This window comes from Drosophila navojoa, chromosome 2 (assembly GCF_054131105.1).
Source record: "Drosophila navojoa isolate 15081-1374.11 chromosome 2, UAZ_NAV_1.0, whole genome shotgun sequence".
In the NCBI taxonomy this organism is placed as follows: Eukaryota; Metazoa; Arthropoda; class Insecta; order Diptera; family Drosophilidae; genus Drosophila; species Drosophila navojoa.
The window spans coordinates 19,636,846-19,659,662 of NC_142890.1; the positions used below are offsets into that span (position 1 = coordinate 19,636,846).

At 43.8% G+C, this 22,817-nt stretch overlaps 10 protein-coding genes across 29 annotated transcripts in view; 5 read left to right on the forward strand and 5 right to left on the reverse strand.

Annotated features, from left to right (window-relative positions):
* Positions 1 to 5,129, forward strand: part of LOC108654759 (trophoblast glycoprotein) — a 44,293-nt gene extending 39,164 nt beyond the window's left edge. For all 3 annotated transcript variants that reach the window (XM_018106300.3, XM_089256288.1, XM_089256287.1), the window contains one exon: positions 3,039 to 5,129. In XM_018106300.3, the coding sequence (XP_017961789.1) occupies positions 3,064 to 4,341 (1,278 nt within the window). In that variant the 5' untranslated portion in view covers positions 3,039 to 3,063 and the 3' untranslated portion in view covers positions 4,342 to 5,129. The remainder of the gene's footprint in view (positions 1 to 3,038) is intronic.
* A 397-nt stretch (positions 5,130 to 5,526) lies between these two features.
* Positions 5,527 to 7,664, forward strand: Kyat (Kynurenine aminotransferase). 5 transcript variants are annotated; one of them, XM_018106280.3, is made up of 4 exons: positions 5,527 to 5,682; positions 6,108 to 6,425; positions 6,480 to 6,716; positions 6,790 to 7,664. In XM_018106280.3, the coding sequence occupies exons 2-4, from the start codon at positions 6,108 to 6,110 to the stop codon at positions 7,600 to 7,602; spliced, it is 1,368 nt and encodes a 455-aa protein (XP_017961769.1). In that variant the 5' UTR covers positions 5,527 to 5,682; the 3' UTR covers positions 7,603 to 7,664. The 5 variants fall into 5 exon arrangements, with proteins under 5 accessions (XP_017961769.1, XP_089112411.1, XP_089112412.1 ...); XM_089256285.1 differs by having other exon boundaries at positions 5,610 to 5,695; XM_089256286.1 differs by lacking the exon at positions 5,527 to 5,682 and adding an exon at positions 5,754 to 5,806.
* A 99-nt stretch (positions 7,665 to 7,763) lies between these two features.
* COX5A (Cytochrome c oxidase subunit 5A) lies at positions 7,764 to 8,556 on the reverse strand. Its single transcript, XM_018106395.3, has 2 exons — positions 8,424 to 8,556; positions 7,764 to 8,355 (listed from the first exon to the last, which is right to left on the reverse strand). Exon 2 carries the CDS (start codon positions 8,351 to 8,353, stop codon positions 7,904 to 7,906), a length of 450 nt encoding a protein of 149 aa, XP_017961884.1. The 5' UTR covers positions 8,354 to 8,355; positions 8,424 to 8,556; the 3' UTR covers positions 7,764 to 7,903.
* Positions 8,548 to 10,261, forward strand: p23 (cytosolic prostaglandin E synthase). The gene is made up of 4 exons (XM_018106370.2): positions 8,548 to 8,743; positions 9,290 to 9,376; positions 9,446 to 9,708; positions 9,770 to 10,261. The coding sequence occupies exons 1-4, from the start codon at positions 8,730 to 8,732 to the stop codon at positions 9,952 to 9,954; spliced, it is 549 nt and encodes a 182-aa protein (XP_017961859.1). The 5' UTR covers positions 8,548 to 8,729; the 3' UTR covers positions 9,955 to 10,261.
* A 210-nt stretch (positions 10,262 to 10,471) lies between these two features.
* Positions 10,472 to 11,969, forward strand: nmdyn-D7 (nucleoside diphosphate kinase homolog 7). The gene is made up of 4 exons (XM_018106335.3): positions 10,472 to 10,631; positions 10,695 to 10,861; positions 10,917 to 11,084; positions 11,148 to 11,969. The coding sequence occupies exons 1-4, from the start codon at positions 10,521 to 10,523 to the stop codon at positions 11,842 to 11,844; spliced, it is 1,143 nt and encodes a 380-aa protein (XP_017961824.1). The 5' UTR covers positions 10,472 to 10,520; the 3' UTR covers positions 11,845 to 11,969.
* Positions 11,922 to 14,935, reverse strand: LOC108654727 (peptide transporter family 1). The gene is made up of 7 exons (XM_018106246.3): positions 14,519 to 14,935; positions 14,203 to 14,415; positions 13,447 to 13,681; positions 13,114 to 13,382; positions 12,841 to 13,046; positions 12,469 to 12,774; positions 11,922 to 12,407 (listed from the first exon to the last, which is right to left on the reverse strand). Exons 1-7 carry the CDS (start codon positions 14,550 to 14,552, stop codon positions 12,006 to 12,008), a joined length of 1,665 nt encoding a protein of 554 aa, XP_017961735.1. The 5' UTR covers positions 14,553 to 14,935; the 3' UTR covers positions 11,922 to 12,005.
* Positions 14,936 to 15,080: 145 nt separating this feature from the next.
* Positions 15,081 to 16,094, reverse strand: eca (transmembrane p24 trafficking protein eclair). The gene is made up of 2 exons (XM_018106360.3): positions 15,841 to 16,094; positions 15,081 to 15,784 (listed from the first exon to the last, which is right to left on the reverse strand). Exons 1-2 carry the CDS (start codon positions 15,971 to 15,973, stop codon positions 15,267 to 15,269), a joined length of 651 nt encoding a protein of 216 aa, XP_017961849.1. The 5' UTR covers positions 15,974 to 16,094; the 3' UTR covers positions 15,081 to 15,266.
* Positions 16,095 to 16,104: 10 nt separating this feature from the next.
* Ddrgk1 (DDRGK domain containing 1) lies at positions 16,105 to 17,292 on the forward strand. Its single transcript, XM_018106419.3, has 2 exons — positions 16,105 to 16,339; positions 16,405 to 17,292. Exons 1-2 carry the CDS (start codon positions 16,249 to 16,251, stop codon positions 17,244 to 17,246), a joined length of 933 nt encoding a protein of 310 aa, XP_017961908.1. The 5' UTR covers positions 16,105 to 16,248; the 3' UTR covers positions 17,247 to 17,292.
* Positions 17,293 to 17,490: 198 nt separating this feature from the next.
* Smyd5 (SET and MYND domain containing, class 5) lies at positions 17,491 to 19,040 on the reverse strand. The gene is made up of 4 exons (XM_018106323.3): positions 18,740 to 19,040; positions 18,203 to 18,685; positions 17,965 to 18,142; positions 17,491 to 17,906 (listed from the first exon to the last, which is right to left on the reverse strand). Exons 1-4 carry the CDS (start codon positions 18,905 to 18,907, stop codon positions 17,557 to 17,559), a joined length of 1,179 nt encoding a protein of 392 aa, XP_017961812.1. The 5' UTR covers positions 18,908 to 19,040; the 3' UTR covers positions 17,491 to 17,556.
* A 486-nt stretch (positions 19,041 to 19,526) lies between these two features.
* The window catches only part of SNF4Agamma (SNF4/AMP-activated protein kinase gamma subunit), a 74,881-nt gene continuing 71,590 nt past the window's right edge, over positions 19,527 to 22,817 (reverse strand). For 12 of the 14 annotated variants that reach the window (XM_018106157.2, XM_089265477.1, XM_089265474.1 and 9 more), the window contains 4 exons: positions 21,614 to 21,904; positions 21,365 to 21,543; positions 20,858 to 21,061; positions 19,527 to 20,790 (listed from right to left, as the gene is read on the reverse strand). In XM_018106157.2, the coding sequence (XP_017961646.1) occupies positions 19,942 to 20,790; positions 20,858 to 21,061; positions 21,365 to 21,543; positions 21,614 to 21,904 (1,523 nt within the window). In that variant the 3' untranslated portion in view covers positions 19,527 to 19,941. Of the gene's footprint in view, positions 20,791 to 20,857; positions 21,062 to 21,364; positions 21,544 to 21,613; positions 21,905 to 21,992; positions 22,380 to 22,817 lie in introns of those variants that run through there. The other 2 variants (XM_018106189.3, XM_018106194.3) reach the window with 2 other exon arrangements.

Sequence of the window (22,817 nt, forward strand, 5' to 3'; positions counted from 1 at the left end):
GAAAATCTAATCAGGAATTTGAAGAGAATGTCTGCATCCCGCATGAGTTGCATCTCTGAGCACTCACTCAGAGAATTATAATTGTAGTGCACGGTTTGCGAGAGGCACACGTGTGTGTGTGTGTGTGTGTGTGTGTGCCTTATCTACGACCGTTGTATAACCTAGCCACTACTATCGCTCCAGTTGCCTCCGTACGCTGCTTAGCTGATTCACTCTGCATTTATGCTCTAATTATACCGCACGTCCCCGCGACCCTCCTGCCATCGCGTGCTGCAAATTGAGTGCCCACCACCTATCGCTAACTGTATTCCGCTTTGCATTTGCCACTTGCCATTTGCCCAGCTTGTCATCCGCATTCCCGGTGCTCTTCATACCGCCCACCCGGACTCAGTCAGTCCACAGTCTCGCTTCAAATGCAACTGTTAAGTGCCTGGCACTTTACGACTAACGAATTATAAAAGAGAACGTACGGCGAATGCAAAGCACCAAACTTACTTTTATTTAACTTTTTTTTGCGTCATTCGCTTGTTCTTGTTATTATTATTATTATTTTACGCGCATGCATAAATTGAGGAGGGAGAAAAAGAAAAAGAAAAGGAACAATGCAAACAATGCAAAAGCAACCAAAATATAAAAACATCAGCTAGAGCTTAACGAACTTTGAATACACTTACAAATTACAGCCAGCTGAATAAATTACAGCAAACAAAAATAAAGTACGCAAGGAGAGCTCGCCAGTGTTGAAAAACACCTGCACATTTGCCACGTCTTCAAATAACCAAAATAAAAGTAAGAATAATATTCCCGTTGCCTTTTTATTGGTGTTGCAACTAGGTACGAGGGGTACGTAACCAAAAACAATGTAGTGAAGAAAGTGGAATATTATTGCAACAGTTAACACGCACACACGCACACACACACACACACACACAGAAATGTAGCCCCTTGAACACGTTGCAAAGTAACAAGAAACACGCGCGAGTTAAATTTTAAGTATGTGCAACTGCATGGATGATTGTGTGTTCCGTGTGTATGTATGTGTGTGTGTGTGTATGTGTGTGTGCTCGCATTAGTGTTCTGGCTTGTTAGGCAGCCAAACAGGAAGTGACACACACTCATTCACTCTTTTGCACATGCAACACACACACACACAAACACAGCAAACGCTTGACTTCAAGTGCGCGCCCCCGTCCGCCATTTTGTTTTTGGCTTTACAAAATGTTTTCATTTTTTTCACTTCTTCTCATGCTTTGTTTTGGGCATAAAATAGCGTTTATGCTTTGCTGGTTCCTCCACACAACAATAACGAAATGCAGGTGCGCAGCAAAGGAAACAAGAGCTGTGGCTGCTGGCAGTGTTGGTTAACGTCAAACTAACACACGCTTCACTGCTATGCTTCTTCGCTTCCTTGTGCTTTTTAAGCTCTCTTTATTATTTTTATTTTTTTTTCTCTCTCCCTCCACATCAAAGTGTCAAACGTATTTGCCAGCTGCGATAATTGGCACACTGAGATGAGAATGGAGGCCATTAAATTTCCGTTAGCTTTCAATTTAGGGTCGAAGGTATTCGAAGCGCTCATTAGCATTGGATGACCCCTGGTCACAGCTGGAAGCGAGGCCCCATGGCAGCTACAATCAAACAACAGGAATGGGAATGGGACAGCTCTTAATTGACTCATTTAGCAGTAACCACAAAATGCGGTGATCTATTAGAGATAGTGGGAGGGAGGGTGAGAGTGAATAATCTTTTTAGCAGGCGTACATTAAACCCATTAACTGAAATATGGCAAAACTACTTTAAATCGTTATACATGAAAACTAAATAAAGTTGTACTGGTATATTTTCATATATCTATCAATATTCTTATATAATCAGTTTATTTTAGATATTTAGTTTAGTTCAATAGTCAGAACCTTTTGTTATTATATTAAATAAATTTAGTTTTCGATTTCACGTGAATCATAATAAAATCATTTATTTCTCTCGAAAGCAGATTAAATTCAAAATTACAAAACAAATTCGCCATTCACTTAATTTTGAAACATTTATTATTTCATATTAGTTATTTAAAATTCACACCCAAATGACGTTTTTGCTAAGATATACTTAGCATGATATTCTATTTAATTATGTATGTTAAGTGAATATGAAATTTATATGTGCCCTATTAAATATTAACAGGAACGTCAAATTTAAATGGAAATCAAAATGGATTTACCTAATAAATGAAACACAATACATTTTGGGAGCATAAGCGACACGCTTAACCCAACAAGCTACAAATACATATATAAATACATATACATACATATATGTATGTAGGTACATGAACAGAAATTAGGTAGCAAATTGTTGCTTTTGTGTCCGAACTGGAAATTACCTGTACAAAGGCTCTTTCATTTGTTGTAATTCTTGCATTTGTTTGTTGGCAAAGTTTAAGAGTCCTTCGTCGTAAGCGCATTGATTATTTTGCTTAAGCCTTAAAAATGTATTTTGGCCACTTCTGTGGCTGGTTTTGCCTCTTGTCGATGCTAAACAAATAGCAATAAAAGCCAAAAAATAATAAGGTTTACTGCTGCCTGCGGTTGAACGAGCGGTGAGGGCGCAGGACAGGTGCTGCTGGTGGGCGGATGGGGTGGATGGGTGGTGGGTCGAATTTTATGTGGGCGCCTCGTCAGTTCGCTTGAGTGCCCTTTTGGCGTTTATTGTGGTTGGCGTTACCAAAAACTTTGGCACTAAACAGAAATTACCCATACGCCGTGGGTGCCGTTGATTGGCAGAGCGGTTGTGGTTAGCTGCCGCAGACAGCAAAAGAGAGAGAGAGAGAGGGAGGGAGGGAGAGCGAGACACGGGGGGAGGGCATGAAGAGAATGCTGCACCATGTTTAGCCTTTCATACTCATAAATCTGCAACTTGCCTAGCATAAACTAGCCGGCATGTGAGAGCTGCATTTTGCGGCTGGCTCTTGGTTGGTTTTCAGCTCACTTTAAAATGCGTTCGCAACTAATAAAACATCTGCACTCTACTATTAATTGCAGCTCCGTGTCGTCAGGCTGGTGCGAGATGGCCAACGAACCGCAGATGAAGCCGCAAGTGCTGCTTGTGACCTTAGTGGCCATTAGCGCAGCCCTGTCGCTGGGCAATGCCGAGAGCTCCTCGAGCTGTGGACCCAACTTTCCGGTTGCCTGCTCCTGCGGCAACGAGATGTACGAGGGCGCCGTCCAGTTCATTGTGAACTGCACCAACGCGGGCCTGCACAACACCAGCGTGCTGGAGTACATGCCCGAGCAGGTCGAGATCCTGATCTTTACGGGAAACTATATAACGGAGCTGCCATGGAACGTCTTTGGCAGCATCAATGATTACAAGCAGCTGAAGATCGTGGACATGAGCAACAATCACATACGCGAGATACGTGGTAAGAGCTATCACCACGTGCCACGCGTTGAACGCCTCATCCTGAACCACAACAATCTGAGCATTTCCCGCTACGACGACGAGGTGAATCATCATCATCCGCGCGTCTTCTCCAACTTTGTCAACCTGCAAAGTCTGCATCTGACCGACGCCTTTGAGGATCACAGCTCGCCGCAACTGAGCGAGGATCTGCACGATATTTTCGTGAACAGCCAGCTTGTTAAGCTGGAGAAGCTGCACCTGGAGCAGAACGAGATAACGCACTTCAAGGATCGCAACGTTTTTTGTGATCTGCCAGCGCTCCGCGATTTGCATTTGGGTGACAATCTCCTGAAGGACATTAACTTTGAGGTGCGTTGCCTGAACAATCTGCGTTTTCTGGATCTGGAGCGGAACAAGTTTGAGTTTGTCAAGCCGAGCGATATGCGCCTGCTCAACGAGCTGCAGGAACGCGAGAATCGCACCGTCAATCTGATCGTCGACTTCAATCTGAATCCCTTTGTCTGCGACTGCAAAATATCCCCATTCCGCACGTGGCTGCAGGCGACTCGAGTCCAGGTGCGCAATCAGGAAAGCCTCATGTGCTTCCATGGACTGCAACATGTTGATCCGGCGCCGGCGCACATCCTCCAGCTGGACATGGGCGAGTGTGCAGCCACAATGGCGGCGGCTGCCTCGTTTCTGAATATCGCCGAGAACGAGCAGCTGTACGGGCAACTCCAGCCGCATATCAGTGGCCACACGGCCACACTGATCTTTCTGCTGATCGTGCTCAGCATGATTCTGCTGGGTCTGCTGGTGGCCCTCGTCTATGTCAGTCGCGACAAATTGAAGTACATGATGACTCCCGTGTTCGACAACGTGGCCAAGAAAGTGCAGTACACGTCAATCAAGGATGAGGATTGCCCGGAGGTTCATGTCTAAGCCCAACTGCAAATCCCACCCACACGTCCATATCAAACAGTAGCAACAGAACTAAGTACAGTTTCGTTTGATTACCAATTTACTTTTATTTTGCCATTCGCATAGCGCAAATGTGTGCCATTCACAGAGAACGACGTCTAAAAAAGGAGGAAACGGAGAAATAAAAAACAACAACCAGCCCAAACCTTTTGTAGAAACCCTATTCAGTTAACTGTATTTAAAAACAATATAAGCACTCACAAACCTATTGTTTGATAGTACATAAGTGAATTGTTGCATTTAAGGTAATAGTAGAACTAAAATGTAACAACGTTGATTGATTACACGCATTACAGCAATAATGTTAGCGATTTTCTAAGTAGCATTAAGCCTTAACTGTTGTTATGCGTTCGATGATTTCTGTGGACCGCCCCCCCCCCCCCCCCCCCCCCCCACATATGAATATAGTAATAACATACATATGTACTTACCATACATAGACATACACGCATACATAAATATACATATACATTTATATTGTAACAAACACGTTAGTGTAATCTGTGATTTAAGTTTAGTAGCTTTACTTTGTTAAAACGCAAGCAAACGAAATTTGATGCATATAAAAACTTCAACCTGTATAACATATGACGTACTTAAATACATATACATACATTTATACTACTTACACTTATGTTTAAACTACTTTTAAATGTTATTAATCATTTAAATTGTACTTTGAATTGATGCGCACTTTAATTTTCCTGTAATTAACACACAGTTTTTATAAATAAACTTTAAAAATAATACCAAGCTGTCTTTCATTCAAATTGAATCCAAAATGAATGTGGGTGTTTTCACGCAATCGTTACAAAGTAGGAACCAGCTCAAGTTTGTATGCTAACAGAATCTTGCAAGGCAAGAAAGCAAGGTAAGGACTAATTGGAAAAATATCGACTGATTAACTTTAATGGAAGCATATTATATAATCTGTATAATCTGTAATTTAAGTAATTCACGCCGTTGAATAAATGGAAATACGAAAATAGATGAGTTACCTTATTGCATGCCTATGTGGATTTATTTACATATATGTTTGTCATTATAAGACAAGAACTTAATTAAAATTATAAAAAAAAAAGATTTAAAGTTGTCTGTTTTTCTTAGATATAAAATGCCTATCTACCAATTACATCTATTTTCATCTACCAAGTATTTTTATTTTATTTTTTCAAATGCGCGCGCTATAATTGATATATGCATCCCTGGTAACAGTGCTGGGCAACAATGATAGCAACAGCTGTTTGAGCGCAGACGGCTTCAAGCAACGGCAAGTTTTGCACTGATAAGCCGCTGTTTCTGGTAATTTTTTATTGTAAATAAAGATAATATTTACTTCAATACTATACATATGCTATTCTGTCTATCTACAACTGAATTATAAAATCAGTGTGATTTGCATGAGAGCGACGCGGTGTTAGTTGGTGTATGTGTGTGTGTATGAGTATGAGTATAAGTATATAAACAATTAGTTTTTCATTTTACGTCGTTCAAAATTGCCTTAGCTCTGTGTTCCTTATTTGCATTATGCAATGTCATACAGCTAAGCATTAAACCCAGCGCGCTAACAAATTTTTGCTACGTTAAACTACGTTAATATTGAATTAATTTCTTCGAAGTAGCCCACATTCACGCACACACATAAAGTACATATAAACATATACATGTGTATACAAATATACGCAGTTTTATAACTAGTATTTTCCGCTAAATCGTCTCTACTTCAGATGCTCAAGAACTGTCAACGTGTGTGCGCTCTGACTCGGCACACCTTATATCTAAACTGCTTCAGTCAGCGACTCCGACACATTCATAAGGTAAGCGCAGCTGCCAACAGCAGCATGGAAAAATTTGATCTACCCAAGCGCCTTCAGGGCAGCACGCCCAGCGTATGGAACGAATATATTGCATTAGCCATGCAGTACAAGCCACTTAATCTAGGCCAAGGATTTCCGGATGATGCTGCACCAGACTATGTCACCAATTCGCTGGCGGATATTGCCAAGGATGAGAACCCGTTGCTGCATCAGTACACTAGAGGAAATGTAGGTGCTTTCATTTCTTCCCAAAGTCTGTCTAATGTGGGAAATTTATTTTAGGGTCATGTTCGCCTGGTGCAGGCACTGTCCAAGCTCTATAGCGGCCTCGTTGGCAAAGAGCTGAATCCGCTCAGCGATATTCTGATTACTTCCGGCGCCTATGAGGCACTCTACTCCACCATAATGGGACATGTAGACGAGGGTGAAGAGGTCATTATTATTGAGCCCTTCTTCGATTGTTATGAGCCCATGGTCAAAATGGCCCGAGGTGTTCCTCGTTTCATTCCACTGAAATTGGTAAATAATTGTTTACAAATAGCTCTGTTCTGTTAGGCATTCGTTTATCCTTTAATATGATGATTTCTTTTAGCGAAAGAAAGACGGACCGATTAGCTCCGCCGACTGGGTCCTGGATGATCTTGAATTAGAGAAAATGTTCAATGAGAAAACAAAGATGATCATATTGAACACCCCGCATAATCCCATCGGTAAGGTCTTCCATCGCCAGGAACTGGAGCGCATAGCCGCATTGTGTCGCCAGTGGAATGTTCTCTGCGTGTCGGATGAGGTCTATGAGTGGCTTGTCTTTGATGGTGTCGAGCATGTGCGCATTTGCACTTTGCCTGGAATGTGGGATCGCACGATTACGATTGGTTCGGCAGGTAAAACCTTTTCGGTAACTGGCTGGAAAATTGGCTGGGCCTATGGACCGCATCACCTGATTAGAAACTTGCAAATGGTTCATCAGAACTCGGTTTACACGTGCCCGACACCACTGCAAGAGGGCGTGGCGCGCAGCTTTGAGGTGGAATTGGCACGACTGGGAAAGCCAGAAAGCTATTTTCTCTCCCTGCCCCGCGAGCTGCAGCCCAAGAGAGATTTTATGGCCAAGTTTCTGAGCGATGCGGGCCTGCGACCCACAATACCAGAGGGTGGCTACTTTATGGTAGCTGATTGGTCGCCGTTGGCATCGAAGCTCGACTTGAGCTCCGAGGTGGACAAGTATCGCGACTATAAATTCACCAAGTGGATGACAAAAAATATGGGTCTGCAAGGCATACCGCCCAGCGCCTTTTACAGCGAGCCCAATAAACACTTGGGGGAGGACTTTGTGCGATATTGCTTCATAAAAAAACAAGCGAATCTAGACAAGGCAGCTGAGTTGCTCAAGAAATTGAACTAAACTGTGTTTATAGTACAACTATGCATTTATTTGTTATGCCAATAAACGAATTTGTTTTGAAAGCCTAGGCACGATTCATTGGTCATCATGCATGTTTGAACGTGCACGCAAGAGTCATAACCTTTCGCCGACCATTACATAACCAAAAAGCAAAACAAATGTTTGGGTCGTAGCCTTACTCCAATCTCCTTTTATTTGCAATCCAATAACATGTTCATCCACACGAAATACATTGGAATTGTGTTGTGTTTCTTGTTATGTGTTAATTAAACTAAAGGAAAACGTTGAAACAAACGCCGCCTTACATATCAAAAACGGACTTAAGAGCCAATTCGGGCTTGTCGTAGCCCAGCTCCTCGATGGTCGGCACACCAAGCTCCTTCAAGGTTGGTGTGATTTTCTCCAGCAAGTATGGATAGAGTGTGGCCTTGTGGTCGCCACACTTGTCCTTGCAGCCTTCCAGCCACCTAATGGCCAGGGCGATGTCGTTGACACGGCGGCAGGCGCGCAGTCCAGATTCAATAATCTTTGGGCTGGGCACAACATCCATGCCAAGCAGATCATTCATGCCTTTGCGGATCTCCCATCCGTCGATGCCCTCGCGAGAGAAGTATTTCTCATAACGCTTATCGAACTCTTCAGCCGATTCCTCGGTGCCGTGCAGGCAGCGTACAGCGCCAACACGGGTGGAAGTAGCTCCGAGGGTGCCGCGCAAGGCGGTGGCGAGTTTACCGGCAGTAGTGCGCAACATTGCTGTGCAGGGGAAATCAATTAAATAATTTAATTTCCAAAAATTTGGTTAAGTAACAGCTTCGACTCACTTTACACTCTTGCTCTTGCTATTTTTTCACACAGATGACAGAATCGTCAGTGTTGACCAGAATAGCTGAGAAAATCGAATACACGTATCCGATTTGCTTGTGTTATCGTCACAGTGCTGGGTAATGAATTTACTGTCAGTCCATTGGATGAACGTTCTCGAACACTGTGTGATTTACTGAGTGAGTAGTCATTCTCATTTTGTGTCCGACAATTCGGTTGAAAATTGCATTTTCTGCTGAAAATAGACGTGCGAGCAGTGACCGCGGCTTAGTAAATTCAAATATAGCTAACGCAACAACAATAAAATGTCGACAGCAAGGTAAGTGAAGTGAAAACATTCTCACACCCTCTCAATTTAGTTGCCTCAGTTGGAGAATTCTTCTTTTTGTGGCTTCTTTGTGGGACGCGTGCTTTTTGCTGTGGAAGGGGCATCGGCGGCGTCTATTTTCTGCAAAGGGCATTGCCAAGAATATATTATTTTCCGATAGATGCACACTATCCCACTTGCATCTGAAGTATGTTTCAGCCCCCAGAGTCATTTGGTGGGTGTGTCCAATGCGCAACTGCATTGTAGTATTTTTATATAGTTCGCGGCAGTGCCATCAAACTCATTGCGTTTGAGGTTATGTTAGGGTTGGCGTTAATTTTGTTTCTAAGTGTTGCCCCAATGGTCAAATTTATACGAGATGGACTTTTATTTCATGCAAATCAGCTATAATGTTTGCATAGGCTTGTACTTTGGAGTGGCTGCTGAAGGGAACGATACCCCGGTTGCCATGATACGATAAATACAATACGCGTTGCCAAGCGGTGTTCCTCAGTTCCCGGTTTGTTTGTTTATTTAAGCATTTGGTTTCGATTTCAGCTCGATTCCGCCGCCAGTTTCCTGGGCTCAGCGCAGCGATTTGATTTATGTTATCATCGATGTGGAATGCAAAGACATTGAACACAAGTAAGCTCTCCTATTTCCTTTGACAAACAAAATAAGTTTACGTTTGATGCTATTGTTTTCGCATTATAGAGTGACAGAAAAGACCTTCACTTTCAAGGGTGTAAATGCACTTGACGCCTCCAAAAAGTACGAGGTCACATTGAACTTCTACAATTCGGTTGATCCGGAGAAGGTGACTAGCAAGAATATTGGACGCTGCTTGGAATTCACAATACCCAAGAAGGAGAATGGTCCATACTGGCCAACACTGACCACAGATAAGACCAAATTGCACTTCTTGAAGGCCAACTTTGCCAAGTGGCGCGATGAGTCTGACGAAGAAGATGGTGGTGGTGAGCATGGGAATCTTCAAAGTTTATTGATGAAATTCAATATATATACTCTTTTTTTCAGATGCTAAGGACAACGGAATGTTTAGCAACTTCTTAAACAGTCCGGGAGGCGATTGGAACAACAAATTTGATGATTTCAATGTCGACGAGGATGACGACTCCGACGATTGCATACCCAGTCTATCGCAAAACGAAGACGAGGACGAAGGCGGGGAGGGCGACAAAGACAAGAAGCCAGCTGCCTAAGGAGCTTGCTGTTCGGGCATTTCTGAAGTAATAGAGTCGTAGCATTAGCCGAGACCCCTATACCGTTAAGTCACACATACACACACACACAAACACAATCATGAGTTCGAAAACAGTAGTGCAGTAAATGCGGCATGTCAGCAGAATCAAGGAACAAAATTTAATTTTACGCTGGATTTTCATCCCAATAACTAAAAATGGAAAAAGCTACAACCAATTCATTGCGAAGTTTCATTTGCAATTTATTATTTTTTGTTTCCTGTAAATAAAGGGAATTAAAATAAAATATAAAAATCTTAATGTTTAACTTGTTTTGTTTCCATGGTTTGCTTCGCACATAGTACATATCTATATGTATATGTTTGTACGTACATACGTCGAGTTGCGATCACTAAAAGGGCAAATGTCTGGCAACTCCATCAACACCGTTGCTTTGGCAACGCCGGCTTTCAAATTTTGTTTGGGCAAACAAAAAATGCTTAGTAAAAAAAATCAACTTTCAGCTGCTGTCAGTAGCAAAAAATACAGATTGCGTATGGATAGTAATTATATAAAGTAAATATATAATGGCACAGAATGGTAGACTTTCGTTTATAGCCGAATGGTTTCATGTTGAAGCTGGAATAACACGCAGTTACTTATTAACATACTATCTGAGCGACAATGCCGTTGAATTGGTAAGTTGATTATTGCCTTGTAATTCAGGTGAAATTAATTTTATTTTTGTTTGCATTACGCAGTATGATCAGCGCAGTAAGAAAACCTTCTTGCGACGCACCAAAATTCCCGAGTTAACGCCGCGCGATTTCTTTGTGGGCTCAAAAATCAACGTGTTTGGGCGACCCTTTGATATTGTCGACTATGCGGACGAGATATCACGGAATACGTTGGCCAAATATCGGAAGCGGTAAGTCAATAGAAATTTTCAGTACAGCTTGTCTTAACCAAACGATTTTTTACAGGGGCTTTGTGCTCCTAAAGAGCTCCATGTGGCCAAAGTACTTGGGTGAGTTTGTCACAACGCTCATTGACAACAAGATCAACATCAACAACGGCCAAATGGTTCAGTTTACGCCGACCACTGTGACGCAGTTTTTGTCCAGCAAACAGGACGAGGATGTGCAGACATCGTAAGTTTTTTTTTTTAAATACCGGTAAAGTAAAATATATTTAACTTTAATTCTGCCTCACAGCGTCTTGATGAACGAGCTACTGGCTGGACCGGCTATTAGCTTGGAGCTCATAGGCGATAATGTGGTGGAGATTATATATGCCTGTTCAAAGTACAATACAGAGAAGGCTTCAACCACCATCGTGTTGTCGCCCAGCCTGCAGCATCTGTTTGACCGCGAGGATGTTCGCTATGGTATCTATTGCTCCCAACGCGAAGAGAATGTGGGCAAGGACTTAAAGTTCTTTTTTGAGGAACGTCACAATATTATCAAGGACTGTCAGTTCAAAAACACCACACTGGCCATTATAAAGCCTCACATAATCAAGGACGGGCTTCTGGGTCAAATTCTCAAGGAGATCCTATCGTCTGGCTTTAAGGTAACAGCCATGCGCATGCTGCTCATGGCGCGAGTCAATTGTGAGGAATTCTATGAAGTCTACCGCGGTGTACTGCCAGAATTTATACCCATGGTGGCTCAGCTGGCAAGCGGTGTATGCATGTGTCTGGAAGTCGCTTGCGAGGATCCAGAGAAGAACTCGCACCAGGAATTCCGCAACTTTTGTGGTCCAATGGATCCAGAAATTGCCAAGCTATTGCGTCCACATACACTGCGCTCCAAGTTCGGCAGCTCCAAGGTGCTGAATGGCATTCACTGCACCGATCTGAGCGATGATACAAACCTTGAACTGCAGTATATGTTCAAGATTCTAGAGTGATCCCAATTCCCTATATTGTTCAGTTTTTTTTTATTTGTCATTCGACCTAGGTGTACGTGTGTGTGTGTGTAAATAAATTAAAAGTAATTATATTTAAATACCTATTCCACAAATTGAAAAGCAAATCAACTATACTTTTAAATACATTTTTTCAGACATAACTACACACTTCCGCTCCGGCTACTGGGGCTGGGACCATTGTCGGTCGCATTGGGCAGCAGAACAACCAAATCTCTTGCCTGCATATCGCTCTTGAGCTCCTGCAGTCCATACTCGTAGGCCAGCAGGGTGAAAATGATAATGCAGATTAGCATTAGCACGGCATAGAACAGATACTCGGCCTTTTGGGAACTCATAGCATCAAGTTGAGTAATTATCACCACGATAAGATTGCCAAAGGCATTGTTTAAGAACCAAGCGGCTGTGACCACAGATTTCATGGATGACGGCGCCTGGGTGAAGGCAAACTGCAGGCCCGGAATGGACAACAGCAATTCGCCCATCATAAGCAGCAGGAACTGAGGGAGCTGCCAGACAATGTTGATGCTCTGACCAGGCGATTGCTATAAGAAAAAGGAAAAACAATATTTAATGCTTGATGTGTTCTGCTCGTAGTGCACCTACCATGATGCGATCTTGTAGAATGCCGGCGCAGAGAAAGGCAGCAGCTGAACATATGCCGCCGAGGGTGACGCTGTGCAGCGGCTTCAGCTCCCAATGGAACAGTCGCCGCAAAAGTGGAACGGTCACATATTGCCAAAGAGGAATGAGCATGAAGAGGAAGATCGGGCCCACGGCTTTAGCTTGATCCGGCTCAATTTTGATGCCTAGCACTGTTGTATTCATCATGGTTGCCTGGAAGGTCCAGCTGGAGTCCTGCTGTGCGAGCAGCGCAAAGTAAACGGGCAATGGAATGAACAACTTGGTGATCTACAAAGATTATATATAGACAAGGGTGAATCATCAGAGGAAGAACTGACATCGCCTTCTACTTACACGCAACACCTTGGATACATCATTCACAAAATTCACGTCGTATGGCCCAATGGCATTGTGCAGCCAATAGCTACATCGCTTGGCGGATCTGCGATGTTTCCACTTCTCGACCAGTGCCGTCTTGATGCAGCCACAGTACTTGAAGAGTATATTGTCCCCGAATAGTTTTTCCTTTTTGTAAAAGCATTTGCCAATCAAAAATATGACTAGAAAGGGCATAGGTACACAAGTTGAGAGCTGAGCTATAGAGATACGAATACGCCAACTACTTACTCCATGCCACCATGAAGGAGCTGCCTAGCGTGCCAAACACAGCTGGATAGCATGTCGTCTTATCGAAGCACTGCGTATTGGCTCTTATCAGCGGCGGGACAATTTTGCTCAAGAATATGCCAAAATAATAGACGAAGTAATAGAAGGAGAAGTACTCGGCCAAATGGACAGCCTGCTCCGGCAGCTTGAACTGCAGCGCACCCAGCGATGTGATGCAGGCGCGCACAGATCCATTTCCCACAGCTATGAAGGAGATCGAGACCAACAAACTGTAAGTGAAATGATCCATGTATAACGGCAAACAAAATTAAAGACTGGCCGACTGTTACTCACAAAGCTGTCGTGGACAGGCCAACCAACGGCACCGATGTCATCGTCAGCAGTAGCCAGCCAAAGCCGTAGAGAAAGCTGAAGCCCGATATGGTGCGCACATTGCCCATATAGCTGTCCGCCAGTATAGCTCCAATAATCGGACAGAACTGTCCAAAGAAGTTGAAAATGTGCAACACAATCGTGGAGAAACTCTCCGTAAAGCTGAGATCATCGCGCAAAAAGAGCACGAGGATGGCTGAAAAAATAATACGAACATACTTTAGAGATCAAGAAAACTTGGACTGTTCCTTATTATTTAAAGCTAATATCCAAAACTACAGCAACTGGGATCTGTTTATAGCGTGGGGAATGTTAACGAAGATATAGTAGTATTTGAAATATTATAGGGTTTGTAGACTTCTGTGATTCTATCTACGTAAAGAAAACTAAATATTTATTTATATATGTATCTCTTATTGCCAGCTCCTCATATTTGTGATTCATCAAAAACAAATCTGAGATTTTAAAAACAACAAATCAATCTTAAGCTGTTGCATCTCTTAATGAGCCGAGGCCTTGTGGGTCATCCATATGAGCTATCAATAAGACCTCCCATTGTGCATGCACTTCTGTTCGCTGATAAGCTCGACTTTTGGAATATTTTGACAATATAATGGAAGATTACTGTAGACGACCTAAAGCAACTGCATTGTACTAGTATAAAGTGGGTCATACGGTTACATACATATATGTATGCCCTACATCTGTTCCACTTACTGCGCATGCCGTTAGCTGCAAAGGCCTCGAAGAATTTGGTGGCCAGTATAAAGCAGACGGCACGTGGATATTTGTACTCGAGTCGTATGTTAGATATGGGTGCAAAGCCATAGTTGGGCAATGAGATGCGCGGCTTTCTCAGCTTCTCGTGCTCCCCAAAATCAGATAACGAAGTAGCCGTCGTCTGGGTGAGTTCCGCAATTGCAGGCAATGCTGTAAAGCCAAAGAGACAAATAAAGAGAGAGAGGAGAGATAGAGTCAGTTGATGGATCTGATCTCTCTTTATAGTTGGCTTATCTTATCGGCCGCAACTCACTTTCTTCGCTGCCGATTTCCGTGGCGCGGAACATTTTCCAGGTGCTTTGACCGCTGCTCAACCTAAACGAAGTTAACTAAACTACGCCTCACAGCCTCCCTTTCGTTACTGTTTCTGTTGCCTTCGAGTTGAGAGCTCAGATTACCAGCGCTGTGTCCGATTCGTTCACCTTGCGGCTTTTGTGGGTCGAGTGCGGTTGACTTTATTCTGCTCTGCAGTCTGTCGGTCCGTTTGCCGATCACCCACGCCGAGAGACAACCGTTGCGCGCCACAGCAGAGAAGCTACTAAGCACTGAGATGTGGAGCCGGCGACAATCTTGTCTCGTACTCGGCGTCGACTGTGCTCACTCAAGAGCAAACATTGAGATAAAAGCAATAACAAAGCGAATGCATCTCGGCGACAACAATGCGAATGCGACAGGTTATCGCTGTGTTTGCATGTCATGTGCCTGGGCCTCGCTGGTGATAAGGCCAAGTCGCGCTCAGTCGGGCAGAGCGAGTCACGGGACTATCCCGGCGATAAGAAGGATGCTGCAGTGCTCAGTGATGCTGTCACAGTTCGTATTTTACAATGGATTTTATTAAATTAGGCAGAAAAAGTATTCAGCTCGGCAGGCGAAACCAACTAGATAATTAAAACTAAACACGGATCTGGATGATACATCGATGAAATTCGCATTTGTAATTTGGTTGCATACAAAACGAGATGAAGGCAAAAGCAACCAATAACCATTGCCACGATGTGCCCTCACACCAGTTTCTTGGCCTCGAAGAAACTCTTGAGATGACGCATCTGCCAGAATCCCATGCAGACGAGGACCACAGTCTGCGCCAGCGACCACCAGAGCACGCGAGAGTTGGTGCTCTCGCTTGTGTGACGGAAACGCTCCTCGCGATAGCGCTGATAGTTCTGCTCCTTGGTGATCTGTTCGACCTGGTCAAGCAACTGGCGAATGCGTAGCTGCAGCTCGGTCAGCTTCTCTTTTTGTGCCACATTGGCATAGTCGATGGCATGCTCGCCCACCTGAATATCGAGATGCACGCGCAGCTGGGCTCCATTGAACCAGGCGGTGCTATTGGAGTACATGCAGATGACGTGCTCGCCGGGAGTGTGCGAAGTGAACGACATTCGTCCCTGGGAACTGTAGACGCGCGACAAGATCACTTTGTCGTCACTGTCGCGCACCTCTACGTGCATGCCAATGCCCGGCGAGGATGGCATAAATCCATTGGAGCGTGGATCATAGAGCTCCACTTTGTAGTTAACTGCAACACAAATATAGATGTCAGCTTCGGAGCCTCCAAACTATTATGCAGCTTACCAATCACAGTTGTCTCATCGGGCACCTCCTCAATAAAGCACTTGCGCTCCGTTTCCGATATGTGAAAGTATAGGCCGCAGGCGCTGTGCAACGCACACAGCACGAGGGCAAGGCTGATCCATTGGTCTCGCATTTTTTTTGTAAAAATTCCACTTGAGCTTCAACTATTTGTTTTATAAAAACTAAGCTCGCCGACACGTCATGAGAAAAAGGCAAAGTGGCTACATTGACAAATTCCCTCTTGACAGCTGCGAAAGAGTTGCCACTTGGCAAACAAAACACATACACACACATGCGTACTTATATAAAAGGAATTAAGATTAGTTATAGGTGGCAACTCTGGCTTAACAGCTGTTTGTTTTGTTGACGTTTAACTTTTGGCATTCGGAGTGCAATTTTAGATAAATAATGGACTTGATATTACTTGTTGGCATTGCAGTTGCACTGTTAGTTATCCTCATAACGCTCTATTTCCTGCAGAACAAAAATTCAAAGACAGGTATGCAGTGAAATGCAAAATAAATTTAATACATTTCTCTATACTCTACAACACTTTCCAATCATAAACAAAAGCAGCTGCGCAACCTCAACGTGGCGTCCCACAACGAGCTCAGGAGGGCGTGCCAAGGCGTGCACAAATTGCGCGGAATCAGCGCAATCGTTTGCGTGCGAATCAAAATGCTCCACCGGCCGCAGCTGCGGCGGCTGCACCTGCCGCTGCTGCCATAGACTCTGATAATGACGAAGCGGCGGCAGCTGGTGACGAGAATGGGCCACGAGTGCCACAGGGTGCTGCCCTGGATGAAAAGATGGGCGCCAAGAAACGCGCCAAAATGGAAGCTAAAGAACAAAAACGATTGCAGCGTGAACAAGAGCTGCACGATCGTGAGCAGCGCAAGGTGAAGGAGGCGAAAGAAGATGCAGAGCGCAAGCAGCAGGAGGAACTCGAGGCGGAAGTGGAACGCAAAAGAGTGGAAGCCGAGCGATTGGCCAAGGAAGAGCGCGAGCGCAAAGAGCACGAGGAGTATCTTAAAATGAAGGCAGCGTTTAGCATCGAAGAGGAGGGCTTCGAAGAAGGCGATGCCGATGAAAAGGAGAGTCTGCTGGCCGACTTTATACAGTACATCAAGGACAATAAGGTTGTTCTACTTGAAGACTTAGCCACAGCATTCAAGTTGAAAACTCAGCAGGCCATCGAACGTATCCAAGAGCTGCAGGCAAATGGGACAATAACCGGCGTCATTGACGATCGCGGCAAATTCATTTACGTCTCAGAAGCGGAGTTGGCAGCCGTGGCCAAGTTCATCAAGCAGCGAGGTCGCGTATCAATTGCGGATTTGGCAGAGAGTAGTAATAAGCTGATAAACTTAACGCCCGTTGCAACTGGTGAAGGTAGCGTCCAATGAGATTTGTTAACTATTGTATATAAATTATATATAGTTGAAAATTGTATACTAATTGTTTGCCTGCATACTTTGAGCCCGGTGGCTCAATGGGATTACTACTAAGCCCGAACTCTGGGATGACCAAAAAAGGTTCAGCAGTTATTTGCAAAATGGAATACTCATACATGGCTGAGGATAAATTGTATAAGTATTACAATTAACGGATTCCAATCTTGCATCCTTGTTGAACAAAATTTAATAATTATCTTTATACAATCGTACTCACATGCAGAGTATACAGTTTAAAATCTAATTTAAAAAATTTTTAGACCTATTGCATATCATCGTCATCGCAGTCGTCCATGTCCTCATCGTCGTCTTCTTCGTCGCTGGTAACATCCGGATCAGAGGCCTGTGCTCTGCACTTGGGACACTGACAAACGAATATATAGTTTTCGCGTAATATTTTATGCCTGGAATGGCGACTGCGCTCCAGCTGGCACTCATCCAAATAGGAAATGCATATCTCTTCTCCTTTTTGTATGGGGGCCACAGCTTTCAGTACGACAATGTCGTTGGAGTAGGGAAACGTGGACTGGGCATTGGGTACACAGCTGTGGTTGACTTTGCTCTGTAGAATGTACAAGCCAGAACCCTCGTTGTTTAGGAATTCGCCAGCAACTGAATAGGAATAGAGAATGTTATATCATTGTATGTAAATAAACCCGTTGCCACTTACACTCTCCCACTTTCTCATAGATTTGATCGATCACCTTATCCAGACTTTCCTTCTCCGCTTCAGGCAGCGGTAACTCGGAAACTTTGTTAACCCACTGGGCCAAAACGCTGGTGGCAATGCCTTGGCTATTCGTGCCCAATATACCCATCAGGGTCTTGAAGGCATCCGGTGTAGTAAACTGTGGAGCAGATTGTACTTCTTAAAGCTGAATAATAGACAAGCTTGAGACATCACTTGCCATTGCAAACTCCTCGCTCTTGAATGCATTGCAAAAGGCTACATACAGTTGCTCCATTTGCTGCTCAAAGTTCTCGCCCAGCATCTTGTGGTATATTTTCTGCTCGCGATTGACAATCAGCGCTTGAAATGATTGGAGCTGATCCAAAAAGTCCGCCTTATTGCTGCTCTGTTGATACATGGCCATCAAGCGAACAATCAGCATGATTGTGCCCGTCTCTGGCGGATAGTGCATCTTCTTCCACGTCTCGTTCAGCACATTAATGGGATGTGTATCGTCCGTCCGGAAGGCGCCCATGCAACTTACTCGATGATAGCGCTTCTGCGCCTCCACCAAGCAATCCTCAGAGCAGTACCGCACTTTGCAGCGGGGACACTGCGTGAATTGAGAGAACCAAGCAGCTGTGGGATCATGCTCGACCAAGGGCACCATGACTGCCTGGTTGTTGGCCAAACGTCGAACGTTTTCCAGCAATGTCTCCAGCTGAAAGGTTTGTTATAAATGAGCAGTCAGACAGTTGTTGTTTTTCTTTTTTACCGGTCGCATGCAATGATCGCAAGCTGCATAGCCGTAGGCTTTGTTCCATGAGAACTGATGCGACACGAATGGTTCCTCCTCAAAGATGACCTCATCGACTGCAAAGTTCTTTGTTGCTATCATAGCACGCCCTTTGCCGGGCAACTCCTGTATCTCGAAATAGTTCATGTTGTCACCAATCACTATTGTAATTTAGCATAAACAATATCAGTTGGGCACCCTTTGAATATGCACGTGCAGATGGTTGGTTGACTATCGATATCAATAACAATATAGTTTATGCTTGAGATATGGCAGCACTGCTGAAATATATTGCAATACATGTACATACATATGTAGATGCTATTGTGAAATAATTATACTTCATTTATAGACATTTATTAAAGTTGTAATAAGTTGATAGAAAATACCCCATAGTATTGCAAATATTCTAGCTGTTTAGTATATTTTTCCTTGGCTCGGTTGTTCTTTTGTGCCTTAAGTTACTTTAGCTAGTGATGAGCACATCCCACTTATCGGAACTTGACGATACATGTACAATAGTATCGTCAAGAAGCCGCCAAACGCTTAAATTTAAAATGTCTCAACGAGGCGCTGCCCTTAAATGTGCGAATCCATTTTTTAAATACTATAATTAAATTTAATTATTAAATTACCTAGTGACTGAAAAACGTTGTTGCACATTAATGGAACCATTGGCGGTCAATTATCAATGACAAACTTTTTTTTTTTTAATAAAACATTCCCAGTATTCCCTTTGCGAGTAAATTGAAATACACCTTAAATGTTAAATGGAAACAACTGTTTTTATGACTTGTACTATACTATTATATAATAATCAATTACATAATTTAAAATTTTAAGACAAGCTAATGTAATTTGTTGATTTTGTTTTTGTTTTTTCGTGTTTTAAATATAATATATATAAACATTTTTGTTAACAGGTGTGTATGTGTGTTGTTGTGTTTTTAGTTGCTTTTTGTAAAATACATAATCATAATCATAATTATAGTTTATAATTGTAATCATATTTTCTCTCGTATATAATAACTTTTGCGCCTACCATCTAATAATATTCAAATATAAATTTTTCCACTCTGAAATTAGTTTTATTGTTTAGTTCCTTCTCGCTTGCTTTCTTTGTGTATATTTCTTTCTTCTTCTTTTTTTTGGGTTTCTTTATTTATTATTAAATTAATTCTTTATTCACTAACCAGCGCCATTTCGCGCGCCGTGGGCGTCGCCAGCGACTGGCCGAGCGCCGAGGCTGCCGAAACGGCGCTGCTCAGCCCGTTGTCGTCGTCCCCGTTGTCCGTTCGCGTCGCCGCAGCGATTGCGGCAGCGGCTGCCTTTTTGCGCTCTACCTCATCATCCTGATGCCGCACATCATCATCATTGTTGTCGTCATCGTCACCGCCGCCCCTATCATCATTGTCGGCTTGTTCATGCGCCTCATCGGCAAAGGACACTTCGGCTGGACTGTTATTGCTATCACCATTTGGCGTCGCCGTCGACGCATCCGCCAGATCATGCTGATTATTGTTGGCTTTGTCTTCACTGGCGGACTTATTATTATCACTATCAGCATCGCTCTTGGGCGTCGGCGTCGGTGCTGGCGCTGGCGCTGGCGCAACGGTCGCCTCCTCCTCGGGTATGTCCTCGATAAGGCTGCGGTTGCCAGAGCTGGCCGCCGATGGACTACGTGGCGGTGCCGCTGTCGCCTCCGATGTGGACTCCGCCTCAGCTGCTCGGCGCAAGAGCACCGGATCAGAGGCACGTAGTGAGCTCTCGGAGCCACCGACTCCTTCCCCGCTCGGTCGCAGCACCAGATAGAGCAATATGTCTGACAGCGAGATGATGCCAATCACCTTGCGCTGATCGTCGACAACGACCAGGCGATGCACCTCGGCGCGCACAATGCGCTCCATGATCGTGTAGAGCGACTCGTCCAGATTGCACTTCTGCACGCCCTCGAACCACTCGTTGCGATGCTCGTTCGCCTTGCGCAGCGAGACATCGAGATCGTTGTAGGTCTTCTCAGCAGCGAGATTCTGTGGAAGACAAATAGAATGTTGACTCACTATGCCCAACAGTTGGCACACTCTCGAGTTCACTTACAATCACATCGAACTTGGCATAAATGTCAACGAGTCGTCCCTCCGAATCGACCAGCGGCAGCGCCGAGACACGTCGCTCCACAAACTTCTTGAGCGCTGTGATGATGCTTGTGTTCTCGTCGGCGGTCTCAATGTTGTCGTACGTGCCGATCTTCAGATCGCGCAAACTCTTCTTCATATATGCGGGCTTTGGTAATTCATTAATCTGTGAAGGAATGGAAATTGTAATATATAAATATAAGAGATTAGCATGATCAGAGGATATCAATAGGTCTACTTCTTCAAGACTAAGTAGAGAGAATATTGTATATTCAAAAGACTTTGAATTGAGCTTTACAAGTAGTTTTTTGGTTTTGCATTTTAGCTTGATTTCAGAAGATTTTTCCGACTGGAAAGTAAATATGTTTAGATACATAATTGAATTCATTTGGCACCTGCCTGATTTGCTATGGTCTATTTATAATCTCTTTTGATTCAATATTAACATTAGTTAATGGACTTTACTCACATATAAAAACAGGAACCTCAGTATGCGTTTATGTGTCAATATGTACAAAACATTGCCATTCTCTGGATTGATCACAGGCAGACGATGTATGCGGCTGTGTATGAGAATTTTGATGGCATCATAGAGGGAGGCGTCCGGTCCGATGCTGACCAATGGCATCACCTGGTTATGTAGCACACCTGCAAATTGAAAAAACAGTTTAAAGGTAAAAATAAAATCATGTGAGAAATATGGCTAATGAATACTGACTGCGCCACGTGTCCAGTTTGTGCTCCTCCAGCTGCTCCATGGACGCGTTGGGTGACTTATAATACATTTGCAAGATCTTTATAAAGTCTGTGATGGTCAGCATGCCCACAAACTGTTGCTTCTCCGAGTCCCAGAGCGGGGCCGCACGCACGCCATTGTAGACCAGCGCATAGAAGGCCTTCTTCACCAGCAGCTGGGTGTCGAAGACGACCAATTTAGCGGAGGTGGGTATCAGATCATAGCACTTGTGAAAACGAAAGAACTTGACAAAGATCTGTGAATCGTCCTCCTCTGCAAAGAAGAAAGAAAAACAAATGTTAAAATGGATTTACTTTGAGCTCGATCTAATTTATTTGCAATTCTAGACTACACTTGGCACCTTGCTTGAGCAGCTGAGCGAGCAGACGCTTCCAGCCCTCGGAGATCTGTTCGAACTCCTTGATGCTCTCCAATGGATAGCAGAGCACCTCACTGGGTCGACCGCTGCCGCCGAGCACCAAGCGGCCCGCATGATTCGAATAGAAATGCAGCTGTAACATGCGAGGAGGAGCTGGGCTTCGGGGGCTATCGGGTGGCTTGAGATGAGCCACGGCGAGGCACCATCAGCACAATGGAGGCACTGCCAATTGACTGGACCACTCAGGCACGCACACTCTGAATCGATTTTGTTTAGCAACGCTAATTGAATGTTCAATTGAGCGTTAACAGCGGCTTAACAGCGACGCGCCCTTCCAAGCGCTTCTCACTGTTATCGAAACGTAAAACAAATGCACCAAAATCTAAATATTTATTTCCCGTATCGTATTCTATTTGCTCGACAATTTAGCAACAGCGACAACAACAGATCTTGATATATAACAGTTAGATATATACACACACATACATATCTATTTACTATATAGATGTAGATGTATGTAAACTTGCCATAAATTTGTTTTCTGTCTGCATTTCAATAAATTACATTTAGACATTTTAATTAACATAAATTTAGCATTGCAATAAAAGCGAGAGCCGAAAATATAGCAAATTGACGAACCGCTAGCTCCTACAGCTAGATCCTACAAAATTCATTTAATCAAAATAATTGTCTACGGCCATTTCACGCAATTGCCACCAGTGGGGAGCCCCTTCCCTATGCAACGGGCAACGGACATGCTCTATGTGAACGAATAAACATTAAGGCGTTGCGCTGGGTGTTAATCAA